Source organism: Capra hircus, chromosome 14, assembly GCF_001704415.2.
Source record: "Capra hircus breed San Clemente chromosome 14, ASM170441v1, whole genome shotgun sequence".
In the NCBI taxonomy this organism is placed as follows: domain Eukaryota; kingdom Metazoa; phylum Chordata; class Mammalia; order Artiodactyla; family Bovidae; genus Capra; species Capra hircus.
The window spans coordinates 812,747-830,857 of record NC_030821.1 but is presented as its reverse complement, the minus strand read 5'-3'; the positions used below and the strand labels follow the sequence as shown (position 1 = coordinate 830,857).

Genomic DNA, 18,111 nt, shown 5'->3' with positions numbered 1-18,111 from the left:
GCTTCAGGGCCTTTTCTGATGAGTCAGATCTTCGCATCAAGTGGCCAAAGTATTAGAGCTTTAGCTTCAGCATCAATCCTTCCAATGAATATTCAGGACTGATCTCCTTGTAGTCCAAGGGACTCTGAAGAGTCTTCTCCAACACCACTGTTCGAAAGCATCAGTTCCCCAGTGTTGAGCCTTCTTTATGGTCCAACTCTCACATCCGTACATGACCACAGGAAATTATTTGGCAATATAAAGGAATGAAGTTAAAAAAAAAAAAAGGGAGGGAAGTGCCAATACACGGCGTTACATGGATAAACCTTGTGAACGTTATGCCAAGGGGAAGACGCGGGTCACAGTGGACCTTGTGGGACTCTGATCGTACGAAATGCCGAAGGCAGGCGACGCTGCAGGGTTGGCGCGTTGGCCATGAATAAGGGTCACAGGCAGAGTGGAAGCGACAGCTCAGGAGCTGGCTTTCTTCTGGGGTCGATGGGACTATTTTAAAATCAGTTGTGATGCCGGGATGCACACCTCTGTGAGCACATTCCAGAGTAGAACAGAGGGCGTGCACATTAGGTGGGTGAGTTATCTTGTATGTAAATTACATTTCAGTGATGCAGTTACAGAACGCATGTAGAATCTCTAAAATAAAACCAGGTTTTGACCTGTCTTGCTGAAATCAAAAGGAAGGAAAAAAAATCCTCTTAACATTTTGTTTTTTTTCAAAGCTGCAGGAGTTTTGACTGCCTTTAATGATCAACCAGTCAGAGAGAAATTTCTGTTAGAGTAGAAATAGCAGCCTAGTTGAAAAGGAACAGAGAGAGAAGCTGGATTAAAAGCCCGCGTTTTAAGCCTCAGATAAGTGAGCAGAACAGACGCCTGCGTTCTGACACTGAGCGCATGCGCAGTGATTAGTGTCGCTGGCCGGCTGGGCGCCAGCGCCGCGGAGCCGCTTGTCCCGGCGGCGTGCTGCGCCGCCTCTCGTGCTGGGTTTACGGCCTGAGGACGCCTGTTCCTGGTCTCCCAGCCCACTTACGAAACGTGCTGTTGCAGTTTGTTTCTTAAAAACTGATTGTGCTTGTTTATGACTTTCGTCCCCGCTGGGTCTCCACGGCTGTGCCCGCTCTCCTCCGGTTGCAGAGGCGGGCTCCTCGCGGCGGTGGCCCCTTCTCTTGCGGAGCGCGGGCTGGGGGCTCGAGGGCCTCGGTGGCCTGCGGCGTGGGCTCAGAGCACAGGCCCGGCGGCTGTGGGGCTTCGTCGCTCCGAGGCGTGTGGGGTCTTCCCGGACCAGGGATGGAGCCCGTGTCTCCGGCATTGGCAGGTGGATTCTTTACCACTGAGCCCCTAGGGAGGCCCTGATTGTTTCTCTTTATTGACAGACATATACTTAACCTACAAGAAAATGCACATACCTCAAACGCTTAGTTTGATTTCACCTGGGAAGCCCCCTGATAATATATATATATTCGTGTAAAATAAGATGCAGAAAGTCTTCGTCGCCCGTCTCCTCCTGCCCTTTCCCAGGCAGTCCCTCATCCCTGCCCCTTTCTAATTTCCGTCATTATTTGTGAATTCTGGCTTTGCCTGAGCCTCATATAAACTGACACTCATCTTGTGTCTGGCCTTTCTAACTCAGCTTAATGCTTTTGGTATTAATCCACGTTGTCTTGTGTGAGCAGCTCATTCCTTCTTATCACCGAGGAGTGTTTCATGGTATGAATATAATGGTTTACTTACCTATTCTCCTACTTACCTAGGTCCATACCATTTCTGTCCTTTATCGAGCCCATCTTTGCATGAAATGTTCCCTTGGTATCTCTAATTTTCTTGAAGAGCTCTTTCCCATTCTATTGTTTTCCTCTATTTCTTTGCATTGATTGCTGAAGAAGGCTTTCTTATCTCTCCTTGCTATTCTTTGGAACTCTGCATTCAAACGGGTATATCTTTCCTTTTCTCCTTTGCTTTTCACTTCTCTTCTTTTCACAGCTATTTGTAAGGCCTCCCCAGACAGCCATTTTGCTTTTTTGCATTTCTTTTTCTTGGGGATGGTCTTGATCCCTGTCTCCTGTACAATGTCATGAACCTTTGTCCATAGTTCTTCAGGCACTTTATCAGATCTAATCCCTTGAATCTATTTGTCACTTCCACTGCATAATCGTAAGGGATTTGTTCTAGGTCATACCTGAATGGTCTAGTGGTTTCCCCTACTTTCTTCAATTTAAGTGTGAATTTGGCAATAAGTAGTTCATGATCTGAGCCACAGTCAGCTCCTGGTCTTGTTTTTGTTGACTGTATAGAGCTTCTCCATCTTTGGCTGCAAAAAATATAATTAATTGGATTTCAGTGTTGACCATCTGGTGACGTCCATGTGTAGAGTCTTCTCTTGTGTTGTGAGTCTAGTGTGAAATAGCATCTCATTGTGATTTTAATGTGCATTTCCATATTAACTAATGAGGGCGAGTTTCTTGTCCTATGCTAACTGGATTTTTGGAGATAGAGTCTATTCAAGTGTTTTGAATTTGGGGGGGTGGAGACTTCAGCGTGTTGCTGGCCAGTTTTCAGCATTCTTGGTTACTTCCCAGAGACCAAAACGGCCTTGGCATGTGGCTTCTGAAGCCTGACGTCTTGCCTATTCTGCGTCTCCACGACTCATGAACTCAGAGTATAAAATTGAATAAACCCCTGAGGTATAAAGGGTATTGTAGCATTGGGTGTAAAGTCTTTGTCAAGACTTTTGCTCCTGTCTGTTGGCTGGAGTTTCCCGGCTACAGTGCCCAGTGTCTGCAGGATACCAGATGGTCTCACCTGCTGTTTCTTCTCCCCAGTGTCCAACAAGCACCCGTTTGTGGACAGCAATCTTCTCTACCAGTTCAGAATGAACTTCCGGCGGAGGCGAAGGCTGATGGAGCTGCTCAGTGAGAAGTCCCCGTCCTCCCAGGAGACGCACGACAGCCCCTTCTGCCTGCGGAAGCAGGGCCACGACAACCGGAAGTCAGCCAGCTTCATGTCAGGTGCGCGCGTCCCCTTCGCGTGAGTGTGGCTGTTGGGAGTACCACAGTCATAACTCACCTCTGTGAATTCTGTTCTCAAGAGACTATTTATAACTAAAACATTATATATCTATTTATTTTGCCCCCCCCAAAAGAAAACATACCCACACACCACCAAATTGTTCCTGGGTAATCAACTTCAATGCCGTGAAGTCTGTTTTATAATTTTATGTATTTAAATTATAAAAGACCACTCAGGCCCTCACCCATACCTTATTTACTTTTCATTTGCAGACAATTCTGGGTCTCTTGTATTTCAGGCAGATTCTTTACTGCCTGAGAAACAGTCCTTACGTATCATTAATTACCCAGTTTGCTAAGTCCAGCATTGAAAATCTATGTAAGGATGAATAAGACTTTTGAGGGCTTATACAACTAAAAGGAAACTGATTATCAATGTATCACACAGAACAAGGTAAACCTGTGAAAGGCAGACATAGACGCTCAGAAAGCACAGTATCCTGGGGCGTTATGTGTAAGGTCAGACCCGGGCAGAAATGATGACTGATGTTCACAACGATAACCCCATTTGAACAAACTAAACTGAACAAAATAACCTCATTCACTCAGAGAAGGCTAACAACGTGTCATTCTGTGTAAGAGGATGGCGTGCTTCCTGGGCTGTCTTCCGCTTGGAAAACTCCACGCTGACTCAGGAAACTGGTCAGCCTAAGGCTTGGCGCCTAAGGCCTCAGGCTTCACCTGAAACCCTGAGCAAAAGGAACACATGTGTTGGTTACAAACAGGAGGCGACAGTGAGAACATTTGCAGCTAGAGGTGCTGGGAACAGTCTGCACCTGGCACGGAGCCAAGCTTGGCTGCATAGAGTTTCTCATTGAACCCTCGCTGTTACTCTCCCCGCCTTACGGGTGAAGAAATGCAGTCACAGGGCGGTGGAGTGGCTTCGGCAGGCTCCCACAGCTGGAAGTGGTGGGCGGAGCTGGGTCTGGCAGGAATTCTGTCCTGACCCAGCGCTCCTCTTCAGCCTTCCACATCCCAGGTTCCTCAGACGGGCTGGGGAGGCACAGAAGGAAGGAAGGGCCGCACCAGGAGAGGAAACACTAGCCGAGGGTAGGGGCCTGAGCCTGTGCTTGGATGCCCTCCAGCCGTGTGCCCCTAAGGCGGCAGCCTCCTGCAAACGCACACCCTCCCTGTTCTTCACTGAGTCCCAGAGACCTGAACAGGTGACCGTGATAAGGACACGGTAACCATGGTGACCTGAAGGCCAGCGTGGCCTTGGGCTTCCTGGGGCCAGGCCCTGCGCCAAGCGCTCCCCGCGTTCCTTTCCCTGCATCCTGCACCTTGCGCTCCTCCCCCTGATGAGAGCCAGCCAGCTCAGCGGAGGGAAAAGCGAGGTCAGATCACTGAAGCGGCCGCTTCAGAACTGCACACCTTCCAAGCCTGAGGTCATGCTCTGCGTCTTAATCTTCTGTGGCGCTGGGCTGTTAATGGTTTACTCTTCAGTCAGGAGGCGCTTATTGTCACCGTTAGCTCATTGAGTGTCTTGCCGGCACTTAATTTACATCCTCTCAGGGATGCTTGGGGTGAGCTCCATGGTTCTTAAAATAGTGTTTCATGTAGCTGAGCGCTTTCCCCTATATAACCATGCCTGCACCAATCCCCACTGGAGAGCAGTATTCCCACTTTACAGCTGGGGAGACTGAGGCTTACAAAACCCAAGGGACTAGGCCCAGCTCGTGCTATTCATAGGTGGCAGAGCTGCCACTCAGACCCTTGCTTTTCCGATGCCAAGGCCAGAGGGCTTGATTCTGGCAGTGGAGGCTGCCCCACGACCCCGGCAGCTGCAGGTGGCCTGTTCTCGAGAGCCAGTCTCACTGCTGCCCATGACCGCGCGTGTCCCGGGGACCCGGCCCACCACCGTGCGTGACGGCACGTGTCCTGGGACCGGCCCACGGCCGTGACCGCGCGTCCTCACCCGCAGTCAGCCCCAGCAAGGAGATCAAGGTCGCGTCGGCGGCGCGGAGGAGCAGCATGAGCAGCTGTGGCAGCGGCGGCTACTTCAGCAGCAGCCCCACCCTCTCCAGCAGCCCCCCGGTGCCGTGTAACCCCAAGTCCGGTGAGTGGCGGCCGCGCCCGTTTGCCCGAGGCTGTGGGGACGCTGGCGCGCGGATTCCCTCGTTAAGCGGAGGGGGAGGACGGGGTGATCTCCGTGCGTGGTGCAGCTTGGGGGCGCCTCCTCTTGGATGGGGGCTTCCCGGCAGCGCTGGTGGTACAGACCCCCCCAGCCAGTGCAGGAGAGGTAAGGGATACGAGCTCACTCCCTGGTGGGGAGCTGGGGGGAGATCCCGCCCCAGTGAGGCTGCCTGGAGAATCCCTCGGGCAGAGGGGCCCGGCGGCTGCAGCCCGGGGCCGCAGACTTGGGCACGACTGGGCGCTGGGCACCGAGGGCACAAGCAGGCGCGCCTCGGGGGAGAAGGGAGGACGCAGGTTTGCGGACGAGCTGGGCTGCAGCGCGCGCCCCGCGGAGGCTGCGGCTGACCCCAGGTGGCGCTCTGGAGTCGGGGGGCCTTGGAGAGGGGTCTCCTCTTGGGGGAGGTGGCCAGACCGTTAGACCCTCACGCTGACTGGCCGTTGGATGCTGGCCGCCCCTCGAAGCGGGGCATGGCCTGGGGAAGTCAGCTCTCTTTGCAGACAGCGTTCCCAGGACAGCTATGAACCCCGGCCGTCTGAGGGCCTCCTCGCCAGCAGCCCCAGCTCCGGGAGCAGCCGCTGGTTTCTGTGGTGGGTTTGAGTGGCGCACAGCAGCGGAGGTGCCGCTGCCCGGATGGTAACTGATGCTTGGATCTGCTGGGTCTCTGCACCCGCAAGGGAGAAGCGCGGAGCTCTGCAACCCAGCTACCCCTGCAGAGGACTCTCCATGCCTTGCGGTTTCAAACTCTGCTCTTCCACCTCCATAGACTTTATGTTCCAGAAAAATTAAAAAAAAAACCAACAACCCAACAACCTAGGCACACAGATGGGTAATGAACTTGCGCTCAGATCGAATCGCCTCCTCAGCCCACAAGCGCCTGGACCCAGGGATACCACCGCCTTCGCCAGAGTGGACTGTGGTCCGCTGGGGCCAGCGTGGCCTGAGGACACCTTCCAGCCCCTTGCGTAGTGCCCCAGCCCCCCAGCATTCAGTGCGTCACCTTCAGGGAGGTCATTCCTGGGGCGAGTAGAAGGTTGCATTGTTTCCTCTTTCTCCTTACCCCTTGGCCCAAAGGGGGAATTTCACTGACATGCAGACAGAAACGGAGAAGGCGATGGCACCCTACTCCAGGACTCTTGTCTGGAAAATCCCATGGACAGAGGAGCCTGGTGGGCTGCAGTCCACGGGGTCGCTGGGAGTTGGACACGACTGAGCGACTTCACTTTCACTTTTCACTTTCATTCTTGGAGAAGGCAATGGCAACCCACTCCAGTACTCTTGCCTGGGAAATCCCATGGATGGAGGAGCCTGGTGGGCTGCAGTCCATGGGGTCACTAGGAGTCAGACACGACTGAGCGACCTCACTTTCACTTTCCACTTTCATGCATTGGAGAAGGCAGTGGCACCCCACTCCAGTGTTCTTGCCTGGAGAATCCCAGGGATGGGGGAGCCTGGTGGGCTGCCATCTGTGGGGTCACACAGAGTCGGACACGACTGAGCGACTTAGCAGCAGCAGCAGCAGCAGACAGAAATGGAAGGTTGGGCCTCTAAGGACCAGAACTGTCAGGACTTCATGGGTAAATCCTACCTCTGTGTTCTGACAAGCTCCTCTTTCAACTCTTTAGTGGATTCCCAAGACGGAGGGAGCTCACCTGTGATTTTTTTTCCCTCAAGTAGGTAAGCAGGCTTCATGGCAAGGCATTTAAAGTTAATCATTAGTTACCCATCAGCATATATTTTTAATACTATATGTAAATGCCCCAATCCAGCTTAAGTGCTATAAAAGTAATATAATTGGTATCACTGTGATGAGTAAATAAGTTCTCAAGGGTATGAGAAGAGAAAGCTAGAAATGACTCCCTAGGTTTCAGAGTTTCTATACATTTTAACACGGGGAAGTGCGCCAGTGAATTCAGTGGTCAGCATTGTTGCCAAGTATTACAATGTAGTGTGACTCAAAGTCACGATGACGCCTGTCAGAATGTCTGATGTCACTTGACCCCTGTCAGAATGGCTGACATTGGAAAGAACTCACGTGACAAATGCTGGTGAGCGTGCAGAGAACAGGGGGCCGTCGTGCACGGTTGGTGGGGATGTAGACAGGTGCAGCCAGCGTGGGAAGCAGTATGGTGATCCCTGGAAGAAAGAGAAGTAGAACCCCCTGTGATCCCGCAGTTTCACTTCTGAGTGTCTGTCCATAGGGGAGGAGGACGCCTGTTTGAGAGTTTACTTGCACCCGCATGTTTATCGCAGCATTGCTTGTAATAGCCAAGACACGGAAGCAGCCTAGATGCCCGTCGGGATGGATGGATGAAGGAAATGTGCTGTATCACACGCACGCACGCACGGTGGCCCGCTATTCAGTGATGACAGTGAAGGAAAGTCTGCTCTGGGCAGTGAAGTGGGTGAGCCTTGAGGTCTGCATGCCAAGTGACATGTCAGACAAGGAGTGGCAGGCGCCACCCGAGCTCACGTGTATGTGGAACCGGACAGAAGCCTCACACGCACAGAGAGCAAGCTGGTGCTGCCCAGAGGGGCCTGGCCAGTGGGGGCGGGAAGGTCGAGTGGGCGAAAGGGGTCAGAGGGCACAAGCCTCCAGCTTCTCAGTGCGGCCCGGGGGGTGCAGCGTCCCGCCTGAGACTGCAGTTAGTAATGCTGCGTTGTATATTTGAACGTTGCTAGGAGAGCAGCCCTTTCTTTCATTTTTTTTATCTGTTTGGGTGCCGGGTCTCAGCACGAGGGCCCCTTGGCAGCAGGTGGTGGGATCTGGCTCCTGACCCCCTGCTTTGGGAGCTGAGGGTCCCAGCCACTGAACCCCCAGGAAAGTCCCCAGGGTAGGTCTGAAAAGCTCTCATGTCAAGAAGAAAAAGCTTGTAGCTGCATCAGGTGATGACCTGAACTGGATCAGGTGATCATTTCGTCACACACACATCCTTATGTTGTGACCTGAAACAGATCCAGTGTGTCGATTATATCTCAATGAAAGTAGGCCGTGTAACAGGATGTGGGGCTCTCGTCGGATATCACAGTGCCATGTGATTCCGACATCCACCCCCATAAGCCCCAGAAGGGATCTGAGGGCCGAGAGTGTGCAGGGCTTGACTAACGGGGAGTAAAAAGGCCGCAAGTCCCCAACCGCGGGCCCCTCCTCTCACCTCCTGACCCTCTGCTGAGAGGTGCTCTTCTTGACCTCCCCCTTCTCGCTCTGTAGGGGAGATGGCAAACCCCTGTCCTCCTTTATGAGCTTTCCGAAAGCAGCAGCGGGCATCCCCATGACCCGTCGGGTCAGCAGGCAGCGCCCCGCTGCCCTTAGCTGAGAATGTGCGGGGCAGGGCCCCGCCCAGTGGTCTGGGTCTCCCTGCCTCTGGTCCCCCGCTGCTCCTTGGCTGGGCCTGGCCTCCAGCCCCTGACGGCCCCCACGGAGGGGACAGAGGCTGCACGTCACCACATTGAACTCCCAGCCCACCCCTCTAGCTTCTCCACGCTCAAGCTCATGGTGTCTCTAACTGAGACCACTGGCTGTTCTGGGCCGCTGCGGCAGCCTCTGCTCCGGTGCTGCATGAGCAGTGGGTGGACAGGGTTCATCTTTACTGGGATTTTAGGCTGCAAGTCAGGAAGGGACCACTGTCTTTGCCATCTGCTGGGCCCCAGCAGTGATCTGATGGTCCAGGTGTCTTGGGGGGGCCACACGCAGCCATGTTGGGGCTTCTGCACCCTTTCTTCTGAGGGTGGGCAGTGGCATCAACGCTTGAGTTTAAATCTTAGTTCCATTTGACTCTGAGGCCTTGGACACAAGCTTCTTAACTTTTCTCAGCTTCTGTTTCCTCCCTAGCAGTATAGGGATGAGGATGAAATGGCCCACTAGTTCTTGTGACGATGAAACAAGAGAATATATAAAGTGCTGAGCATAGAAGCCAGCATGTGATAAGGATGCAGAAAAGCTCCCCAGTGTTAGGGTTCAGGGCCAAAGGCAGCCTGGGGCTTCAGCGAGCACGTTGAACTTTAATGGGGAACTCTAAGGAGCTCTGGTGGACAGGATGTGGACAGTATGATGGGGGGGAGGGGCGTGGCATTAGCTCTGGAAACATGGTACGACGTCTGCCAGAGCCAGAGTTCCTCTTACTTTTGACGTGTTGAATGCCTTGTCGTTATTTGGTCACTACATCATGTCCGACTCCTTTGCAACCCCATGGACTGTAGCCCACCTGGCTCCTCCATCTGTGGAATTTTCCAGGAAGGAACACTGGACTGGTCAGCTGCTTCCTTGTACAGGGAGTATTCCTGACCCAGGGATTGAGCCTGAGTCTCCTGTGTTTCTGGAGGGTTCTGCCCGTCGAGGAAGCGTTGAATGCCTCGGTTCAGCCCTCAGTCGTGTCCGACTCTTTGCGACCTCGTGGACTGCAGCCCACCAGGCCTCCCTGTCCATCACCACTCCCGGAGTTCACCCAAACTCATGTCCATTGAGTCAGTGACGCCCTCCAGCCATCTCGTCCCCTGCTGTCCCCTTCTCCTCCCTTTCTCTTCTCCAGGGGATCTTCCCAACCCAGGGGTTGAACCCAGGTTTCCCACATTGCAGGCAGATTCTGTACCAGCTGAGCCGCAGGGGAAGCCTGCTGAATGCCCATCTGGGCTTGGAAGAAAGAAATTCAGGAACTCCCTTGGCACTCCTGCTTCCCTCCCCCGCTCCGTCTCTGCTGTCTGTGAGTTAGGGTTAGGGCTGTTTCCGTTCGCTAGTTTCCTGGCCATGTTTGGCGAGACTTGTGCACTGGGAGGCAGGGATCTCTGACACTTTGGGTCACTGATGTCGCAGACTGAGGCATTCAGGAAGTTTCTGCTGAAAGACTGGACAGAGAGCTAAGAGGGTTTGTGCCTTGACCCTGCGTCTGTCTTACAGTGTTGAAGAGGCCCGTCACTTCTGAGGAACTCTTGACTCCTGGGGCTCCGTATGCGAGGAAGACGTTCACGGTAGGCCCCCCCTTTGGATTTTCTCCCGCACTGCCGCATGTCTGGAGCGTGTCAGCGTGGCGGCCTGTCCATGTCGAGTTTAGGGATGGGCTTGGAAAGGTTCTCCCAGTTCCCCTTTGGTTTTGAGCATCATCATGACAGTGTGACTTTCTTGACGCTTTGGCAATAAAATGCATTAGGACTTGACACAATTTATTGTTATTAACCCAGCATTTCAAATTCCTTTTGATGTTTCCCTAAAAAAAACTCACTATGTACCTATTCTAGTATAATGACAGATTCAAAGGCAGGTGGTAGAGCAAAGAACGGCAACAATCCCTTTCTGCTCATAGTTTATTATAAAGATTATTTAAAACATATTGTTGTTTGGTTGCTAAGTCATGTCCGGCTCTTTGTGACCCCATGGACTGTAGCCCGCCAGGCTCCTCTGTCCATGGGATTCTCCAGGCAAGAACGCCTGGAGTGGGTGCCATTTCCTTCTCCAGGGGGTCCTCCCAACCCAGGGATCACACCCGTGTCTCCTGCACGGCACGCAGATTCTTCACCACCGAGCTACGAAGGAAGCCCCACTTCAGACAGGAGGGAGGCTTAAGGTAGAGGAAGATGGCTGTTCTGTGATGATCAGTGGCACTTTTGACGATATTTTAGGGCCTTGAATTGCAGAAGGGCCTCGTTTGGATGTCCTACATATCTGTGACCACCTGCCCTCTCTTGGAGGGTCTTCAGCCTGCCTTCTTCTTCTTCTAACACCCCCTGGTTTTCTTCAGACAGGACCCAAGGACTCCGTTTCTCGTTGTTTTCTTAAAGAGTTTTGAAACGTGAACCATTTTTAAAGCCTTTGTGGGATTTGCTCCAGGACTGCTCCTGCTGTGTGTTTTAGCTTTCCGGCCGCGGGCCACGTGGGGGCTCAGCCTCCTGACTGGGGGCAGGCCCACAGCCCTGCATCAGAAGGTGGGGGCCCAGCCTCCCGACCGGAGCAGGCCCACAGCCCCGCACTGGAAAGTGGGGGCTCAGCCTCCTGACCGGGGGCGGACCCACAGCCCCTCACTGGAAGGTGGGGGCTTAGCTTCCCGACCAGGGGTCAGGCCCACAGCCCTGCATCGGAAGGTAGGGTTTTACCTCTGGACCCCCAGGGGTCAGGCCCACAGCCCCGCACTGGAAAGTGGGGGCTCAGCCTCCTGACCGGGGGCGGGCCCACAGTCCCGCATCGGAAGGTGGGGGCTCAGCCTCCCAACCAGGGGTCAGGCCCACAGCCCCACACTGGAAAGTGGGGGCTTAGCTTCCCAACCGGGGGCAGGCCCACAGCCCCTCACTGGAAGGTGGGGGCTCAGCCTCCCAACCAGGGGTCAGGCCCACAGCCCCGCATCAGAAGGTGGGGGCTTGGCTTCCCGACCAGGGGTCAGGCCCACAGTCCTGCATCAGAAGGTGGGGGCTTAGCCTCTGGACCCCCAGGGATCGGGCCCACAGCCCCCTATTGGAATGTGGGGTCTTAGCCTCTGGGCCCCGAGGGATGCGCCCACGCCCCCTGCTGGCCTCGCCTCCCTACCCTGCCCACCGGCCTCCTGTCTCCTCACGTCTGCATCAGTGGCGTCTTTAAAACGCTTCTTCCCATCCTGTCTTCAGTCTTCTGATGTGTGCTTTAATACCTCAAGGTGGGGGAAAGCTTTCCACACCATCCGTGCTGCAAACATTTGTCAAGGACTGGAGCACATTCTGAGCAGCAAGGAATTAAAGCCGGTTGGGTCCATTCATAGCCAACCAATATGAAAACAGTGCTGGCAACACGTCCGTATCCAAGGAGAAGGCAAACTGTACGTTTGGAAGTGAAATCACGTTTGAAGAACTCACAGCGCCAAACCTGAAAGCCAGCAAAGTGCCTGATGAAGAGCCTCTCAGGTCTGCCCTGCTGGTCCAGTGGCCAAGAACCCACCTTCCAGTGCTGGGGATACGGGTTTGACCCCTGGTCTGGGAAGATGCCATGTGCCACGCGGCAACTAAGGCCGTGCACCACAGTTACCGACTCCCGAGCACCCTTGGGGCCTGCGCTCCACAGCGTGAGAAGCCACCGAAATGGCAAGCCCGCGCTCTGCAGCTGGAGACCAGCCCCCGCCCGCAGCAGCTGGCACAGCCCAAAATATGTAAGTCCCAGAAGAACTTCTCAGGCAAGCAAAAGCGGAGACTATGAGTACTAAGCCTGCCCTGAAAGTCGTCAAGGACGGTCAGCAAAGTGTCATTTGCTTCTCTGCTTTTCCTCCATCTCTGCATTCAAGAGACAGTGGAGCGTAGTTTTAGGTATAAATTCTCCTTGGTTCTAAATATCAACGCCAGCATTGCTAGTAATTGATTGTGAATGGCCGTCGTCTGTATTTTGGCTGGGGTGTGTGCTAGAGACGTGTCTGGGAGCTGCCCAGCAAATGTAACTGCCGATTCTAATTACAATTCTGTCAGGAAAAAGCACTCCAGTTTCAAACAACTTTTGGACCAGAGTTGACTTGAGAATTAAGAACTTAGCGTCCTTTTCACTGTCTTTTCTTGGTACATTAAGTTGTGTTTCAAGAAAGCCAAGACTCTTCATGTTTCTCCTCCTCAGTAATTGAAATGACTAGTTTAGAAGTCAGTGAGGTAGCAAGAACAGGAGGAAAGTATCCTTTGGAAGCAGAAGGGAAATTGGACCCGGAGGGAAATTTCAACCGTGTTTTTCAGATCATCTAAACTTTCCACTGGAGTCTGATGGTAAACTGCAACACAGCCTGAGAAAGCAGCCGTCTGCCGATTGTCTGTGGAGCAGTGAGTTCACAGTAGCACCTCCTTTCCGCCCGGCAGGTGTTTCTGGGCCACAGCTTCTGCATCAACATGTGAGCCTGTGTTTGCGATGGAAGCAGGCAGCCCCGTCCCTTCGGCGCGGAGACGAGCCGGAGCAGGCTGCCTCGCGCAGGCGTTCACCGTCGGGCCTTCTCTCCTGGACGCTGGGCACCAGGGCCGTCCGCGGGCTGCTGACTGTGCTTTTCCTCTCCAGATCGTCGGGGACGCGGTCGGCTGGGGCTTCGTGGTGCGCGGGAGCAAGCCGTGCCACATCCAGGCCGTGGACCCCAGCGGCCCGGCGGCGGCAGCGGGCATGAAGGTACGGATGGGCGCAGCGCCCCGCGCCCCGCGTGTCCTGCCGCGCCCCCCGCGCCCCCCCGCGCCCCCCGTGTGTCCTGCCGCGCCCCGCGCGCCCCCCGCGCCCCCGCGTGTCCTGCCGCGCCCCCGCGCCCCCCGCGCCCCCCGCGCCCCCCCGCGTGTCCTGCCTCGTCCCGCGCCCCCCCGCGCCCCCCCGCCGCCTCCCGCGCCCCCCCGCGCCCCCCGCGCCCCCGCGTGTCCTGCCTCGTCCCGCGCCCCCCGCGCCCCCGCGCCCCCCGCGCCCCCCGCGCCTCCCGCGCCCCCCGCGCCCCCCGCGCCCCCGCCCCCGCGCCCCCGCGTGTCCTGCCTCGTCCCGCGCCCCCCGCGCCCCCCGCGCCCCCCGCGCCCCGCGTGTCCTGCCTCGTCCCGCGCCCCCCGTGCCGCCCGCGCCCCCCGTGCCTAGTCGTCCTGCCTCCCTGCGCGCTCGCCCCTCTCTCCTTTCCTTTGCCCTTTCTGAGCGAGGTTGAGTTGAAGCCAAGAGCTTCGAAGTGAGATCGAAACTAAGAGGGCGAGTCTTCCCGTCCCTCGGACTCTACCTCTGTGTTTTCTAAATCTCCCTCGGGTTCTTTTTTGTTTGTTACATTTCTCTCCTTAACCAATACTTAATTTGAAAAAAGAGAGTTTACTTTTGCTTAAGTCTTCTTTTTTTGAGTGACAGAAACGTTTTAATTATTTTTAAAATGTATTTATGTTAACTGGAGGCTAATTAGTTTTCAGCATTGTGGTGGGTTTTGCCCTATATTGACAGGAGTCAGCCATGGGTGTACACGTGTTCCCCATCCTGACCCCCCTCCCACCTCCCTCCCCATCCCATCCCTCTGGGTCATCCGGGTGCACCAGCCCTGAGCACCCTGTCTCATGCATCGAGCTTGGACTGGCGATCTGTTTCACACGTGATGATAGACCTGTTTCAATGCTATTCTCCCACATCATCTTCTGGAGTCCCACAGAGTCCAGGAGACTGTTCTATGCATCTGTGTCTCTTTTGCTGTCTCGCATACAGGGATATCATTACCATCTTTCTAAATTCCCTATATATGTGTTAGTATACTGTACTGGTGTTTTTCTTTCTGGCTTACTTCACTCTGTATAATCGGCTCCAGTTTCATCCACTCCATTAGAACTGATTCAAATGCGTTCTTTTGAATGGCTGAGTAATACTCCATTGTGTATATGTGCCACTACTTTCTTATCCACTCGTCTGCTGATGGACATCTAGGTTGCTTCCATATCCTGGCTACTGTAAACAGTGCTGCGATGAACATTGGGGTACACGAGTCTCTTTCAATTCTGGTTTCCTCTGTGTGTATGCCCAGCAGTGGGATTGCTGGGTTGTATGGCAGTTGTATTTCCGGTTTTTTAAGGAATCTCCACACTGTTCTCCATAGTAGCTGTACTAGTTTGCATTCCCACCAACAGTGTAAGAGGGTTCCCTTTTCTCCACACCCTCTCCAGCATTTATTGCTTGAAGACTTTTGGATCACAGCCATTCTGACCAGCATGAGATGGTACCTAATTGTGGTTTTGATTTGCGTTTCTCTGATAATGAGTGATGTTGAGCATCTTTTCATGTGTTTGTTAGCCATCTGTATGTCTTCTTTGAAGAAATGTCTATTTAGTTCTTTGGCCCATTTTTTGATTGGGTCGTTTATTTTTCTGGAATTGAGCTGCAGGAGCTGCTTGCATATTTTTGCTGAGTCTTATGTGAGAACTCCACTGCCTGTGTTGTACACAGAGTACGTACCTGTGGTGTTTATGCAGCCAGCAGAGCACATTAAGACCATAAAAAATAGCAAATAGTGAGAAAAAGAGAAGAAAAGTCATGGAGTTTGGAAGAAAAGTCATGGCGTTTGCAAGAGAAGTTTAGTGGTTTTTTTTTTTTTTTAACCAGCTCTTTGAATAAGTTTCATAACGTCTCATTGCCTGTTTCCTCCCCTCTGAAATGATCATCATATTTCATTCTGCTGCTTTATGGATTAGGTATGTTGAAACACTCAAAAAAGTGCAAAGAAATACGCACACATCAGACAATTGAGTGAATTGTGTAAGATTTTTGAAAATTTGTTCCTATTTTTTCTATTAAAGTAATGAATATAGAATTGAAAACTTTTGGAAAATACACATAAGCAGGAAAAAAAATTGTACCTGCCTATCATCTTTACTAACTGATAGATATTCCCATTTTTAAGCAGCACTTTGGAAGTGTAGTTGGCATAAAGTGTATAGCTGTTAACATCTTTATTTATATTCTTCCAGATTTCTTATATGTATATGTACATTTATATACATTGTTTTTATTTATAATGAAATAATAAGACGTATAAGGGTATAAGAGGGTATTGAGATCATTGGTTTTCTGCCTCAAAACGCCTTTATCTTGCAGTTTTGTCCTGTCTCACAGAGGACATTTACCTCTTGCTTATCTGGGGTCATGGGTGGACGCAGAAGACATGAAAGCCACAGGCTCTGGCTTTATGCCTCCAACACTTTCATCCACGCCCATCTGTCCCTCTTCCAGAGCAGCAGGCCAGTGGAGCTGCAGGCGTGGTCCGGGCCTGCACCGCCCTGGTTCCCAGCATCTACCCCCGGGCAGTGGCTCACCTTCTGGACAAGAGAGGTGGGCCCAGAGCAGGGATTACGGCCGCGCTGGGTGACTGGTGCTGGGTTGGGGACTGACTCTGATTTGAGCACCTCCTTCATACAGGGGTCTCTTTGGTGACTCAGAAGGTAAAGAATCTGCCTGCAGTGCAGGAGACCTGGGTTCGATCACTGGGATGGGGCAATCCCCTGGAGGAGGGCATGGCAACCCACTCCAGTATTCTTGCCTGGGAAATCCCACGGACGGAGGAGCCTGGTGGGCGACAGTCCGTGGGGTCCCAAAGAGTCTGACACGAGTGAGTCAGAGCGTAAGCAGTCTCCTTTCACAGGCTTGTGCTCTGGGCACGGTCCATGCACCTTGCTGGCCAAGTGCGTCTGTGTGCAGTGGGCACGGTACCCAGGAACCCAGAGCAGGAGAGCCGGCAGGGAGCACCTGCTTCTGTGCCGAGGCCGAATTTTTCCCTTTTCTAGTGGGACTCTTGGCTGTGGGAAGAGTTTCATCTTTTGTTTCCACAGTAAACTACCTCCGTATAAATTATTTTTGGCAGAGTGCTTCGCTTCTGAGCATACACTCGCTTGCGTGGAGCTTTGACTCAAAGCAGATTTCATTTCGTGAAAGCGATGGATTTACATTGCAGCTAAAGACCTTGGTTTGCTTAGCCAGGTGTATTTCATTGACTTTAGTTCATCATTATTAATATGCATAACTGTTCCAGATGTTGTCTGTTGATAATTAACTCCTTGATATCTCTATACTGATTGATGGGTAACCTGGGATATTTTTGTCAGTTTCAGAAGATAACACTCATGGTTTATATTCTTAGTTTCTCAGGTGGGGTGTACAGTGGTTTTTGTATGTTGTAGAGCAGTACAGAATTCAGCAGAGCTACACTTCCAAACTTGCATTATACAGCTCTCTAGTCCAGCAAAGTGGAGAGCTGACTCATTTGAAAAGATCCTGATGCTGGGAAAGACTGAGGGCAGGGGGAGAAGCGGACGACAGAGGATGAGATGGTTGGTTGGCATCACTGACTCAATGGACGTGAGTTTGGGTGGACGCCGGGAGCTGGTGATGGACAGGGAGGTCCGCTGTGCTGCAGTCCGTGGGTTCACACAGTCAGACACGACTGAGCGACTGGACTGAACTGAACTGAGTCCAGCAAAATATCCTGTCCTGAGGTTCTGTGATCAAAACAGTTTTCAACTGCTGCACACTGTTCCTGTCTCAGAAATTTACAGAAAAGCACATTAGCATACTAAAAATGCTGGGAAATTGAGCCAAAGAAAAAGTCTGTTTAAATTATCTAACACAACATATATCATTTAATAGAAACTCTGAAATGGAATCTTAAGACTAAGAATTAAAAAAAGAAAGAAAGACCAAGATATAGCCTTGTTTTAAAAGCCTGCTTTTGATCAAACTCTGTATTGGAGTGAATATATTGAGATGTATTTTGAGTGTGCTGTTGGCTAAATGAAAATGACAGATACAGAGTGGCAGAAGTCAGAAAGAGACAAACAGATATCATATATTAATGCCTTTATATAGAAGCTGGAAAAATGGTACAGATGAGCCTATTTGCAGGGCAGGGACAGAAACACAGGTGTAGAGAGTGGATCTGTGAACAGAGGAGCGAGGCGGGGAGGCTGAGGGTGGACGACTTGGGAGAGTAGCACTGCCGTGCGTACACCGGTGACAGTGACGTATACACCGGAGACGTATACACCGGTGACAGCGACGTACACCCCACTGACAGCGACGTACACCCCACTGACAGCGACGTACACCCCACTGACAGCGACGTACACCCCACTGACAGCGACGTACACCCCACTGACAGTGACGTACACCCCACTGACAGTGACGTACACCCCACTGACGTATGTACACTAGTGAAAGTGAAAGTCACCCGGTCGTGTCCGGCTCTTTGGGACCCCGTGGACTGACTCTCCAGGCCAGAATCCTGGAGTGGGTTGCCATTCCCTCTCCAGGGGATCTTCCCAATCCAGGGATCGAACCCAGGTCTCCCTCACTGCAGGCGGATTCGTTACCAGCTGAGCCACCGGGGAAGCTACGATGTGTAAATAGCAGCGCGTGGCGGGAGCTCAGCTCGGCGCTCTGTGATGACCGGCAGGGTGGGAGGTGCAAGAGGAGGGGAATGTATGTGTATAGTTGATTCACGTTGTGCAGCAGAAAGA

At 52.8% G+C, this 18,111-nt stretch overlaps 1 protein-coding gene across 2 annotated transcripts in view; it reads left to right on the top strand.

Moving 5' to 3' along the window:
- DEPTOR (DEP domain containing MTOR-interacting protein) overlaps positions 1-18,111 on the top strand; it is a 158,383-nt gene that overhangs the window by 103,848 nt on the left and 36,424 nt on the right. For both annotated transcript variants that reach the window (XM_018058144.1, XM_018058145.1), the window contains exons 5-8: positions 2,814-2,999; positions 4,981-5,115; positions 10,085-10,155; positions 13,172-13,276. In XM_018058144.1, the coding sequence (XP_017913633.1) occupies positions 2,814-2,999; positions 4,981-5,115; positions 10,085-10,155; positions 13,172-13,276 (497 nt within the window). The remainder of the gene's footprint in view (positions 1-2,813; positions 3,000-4,980; positions 5,116-10,084; positions 10,156-13,171; positions 13,277-18,111) is intronic.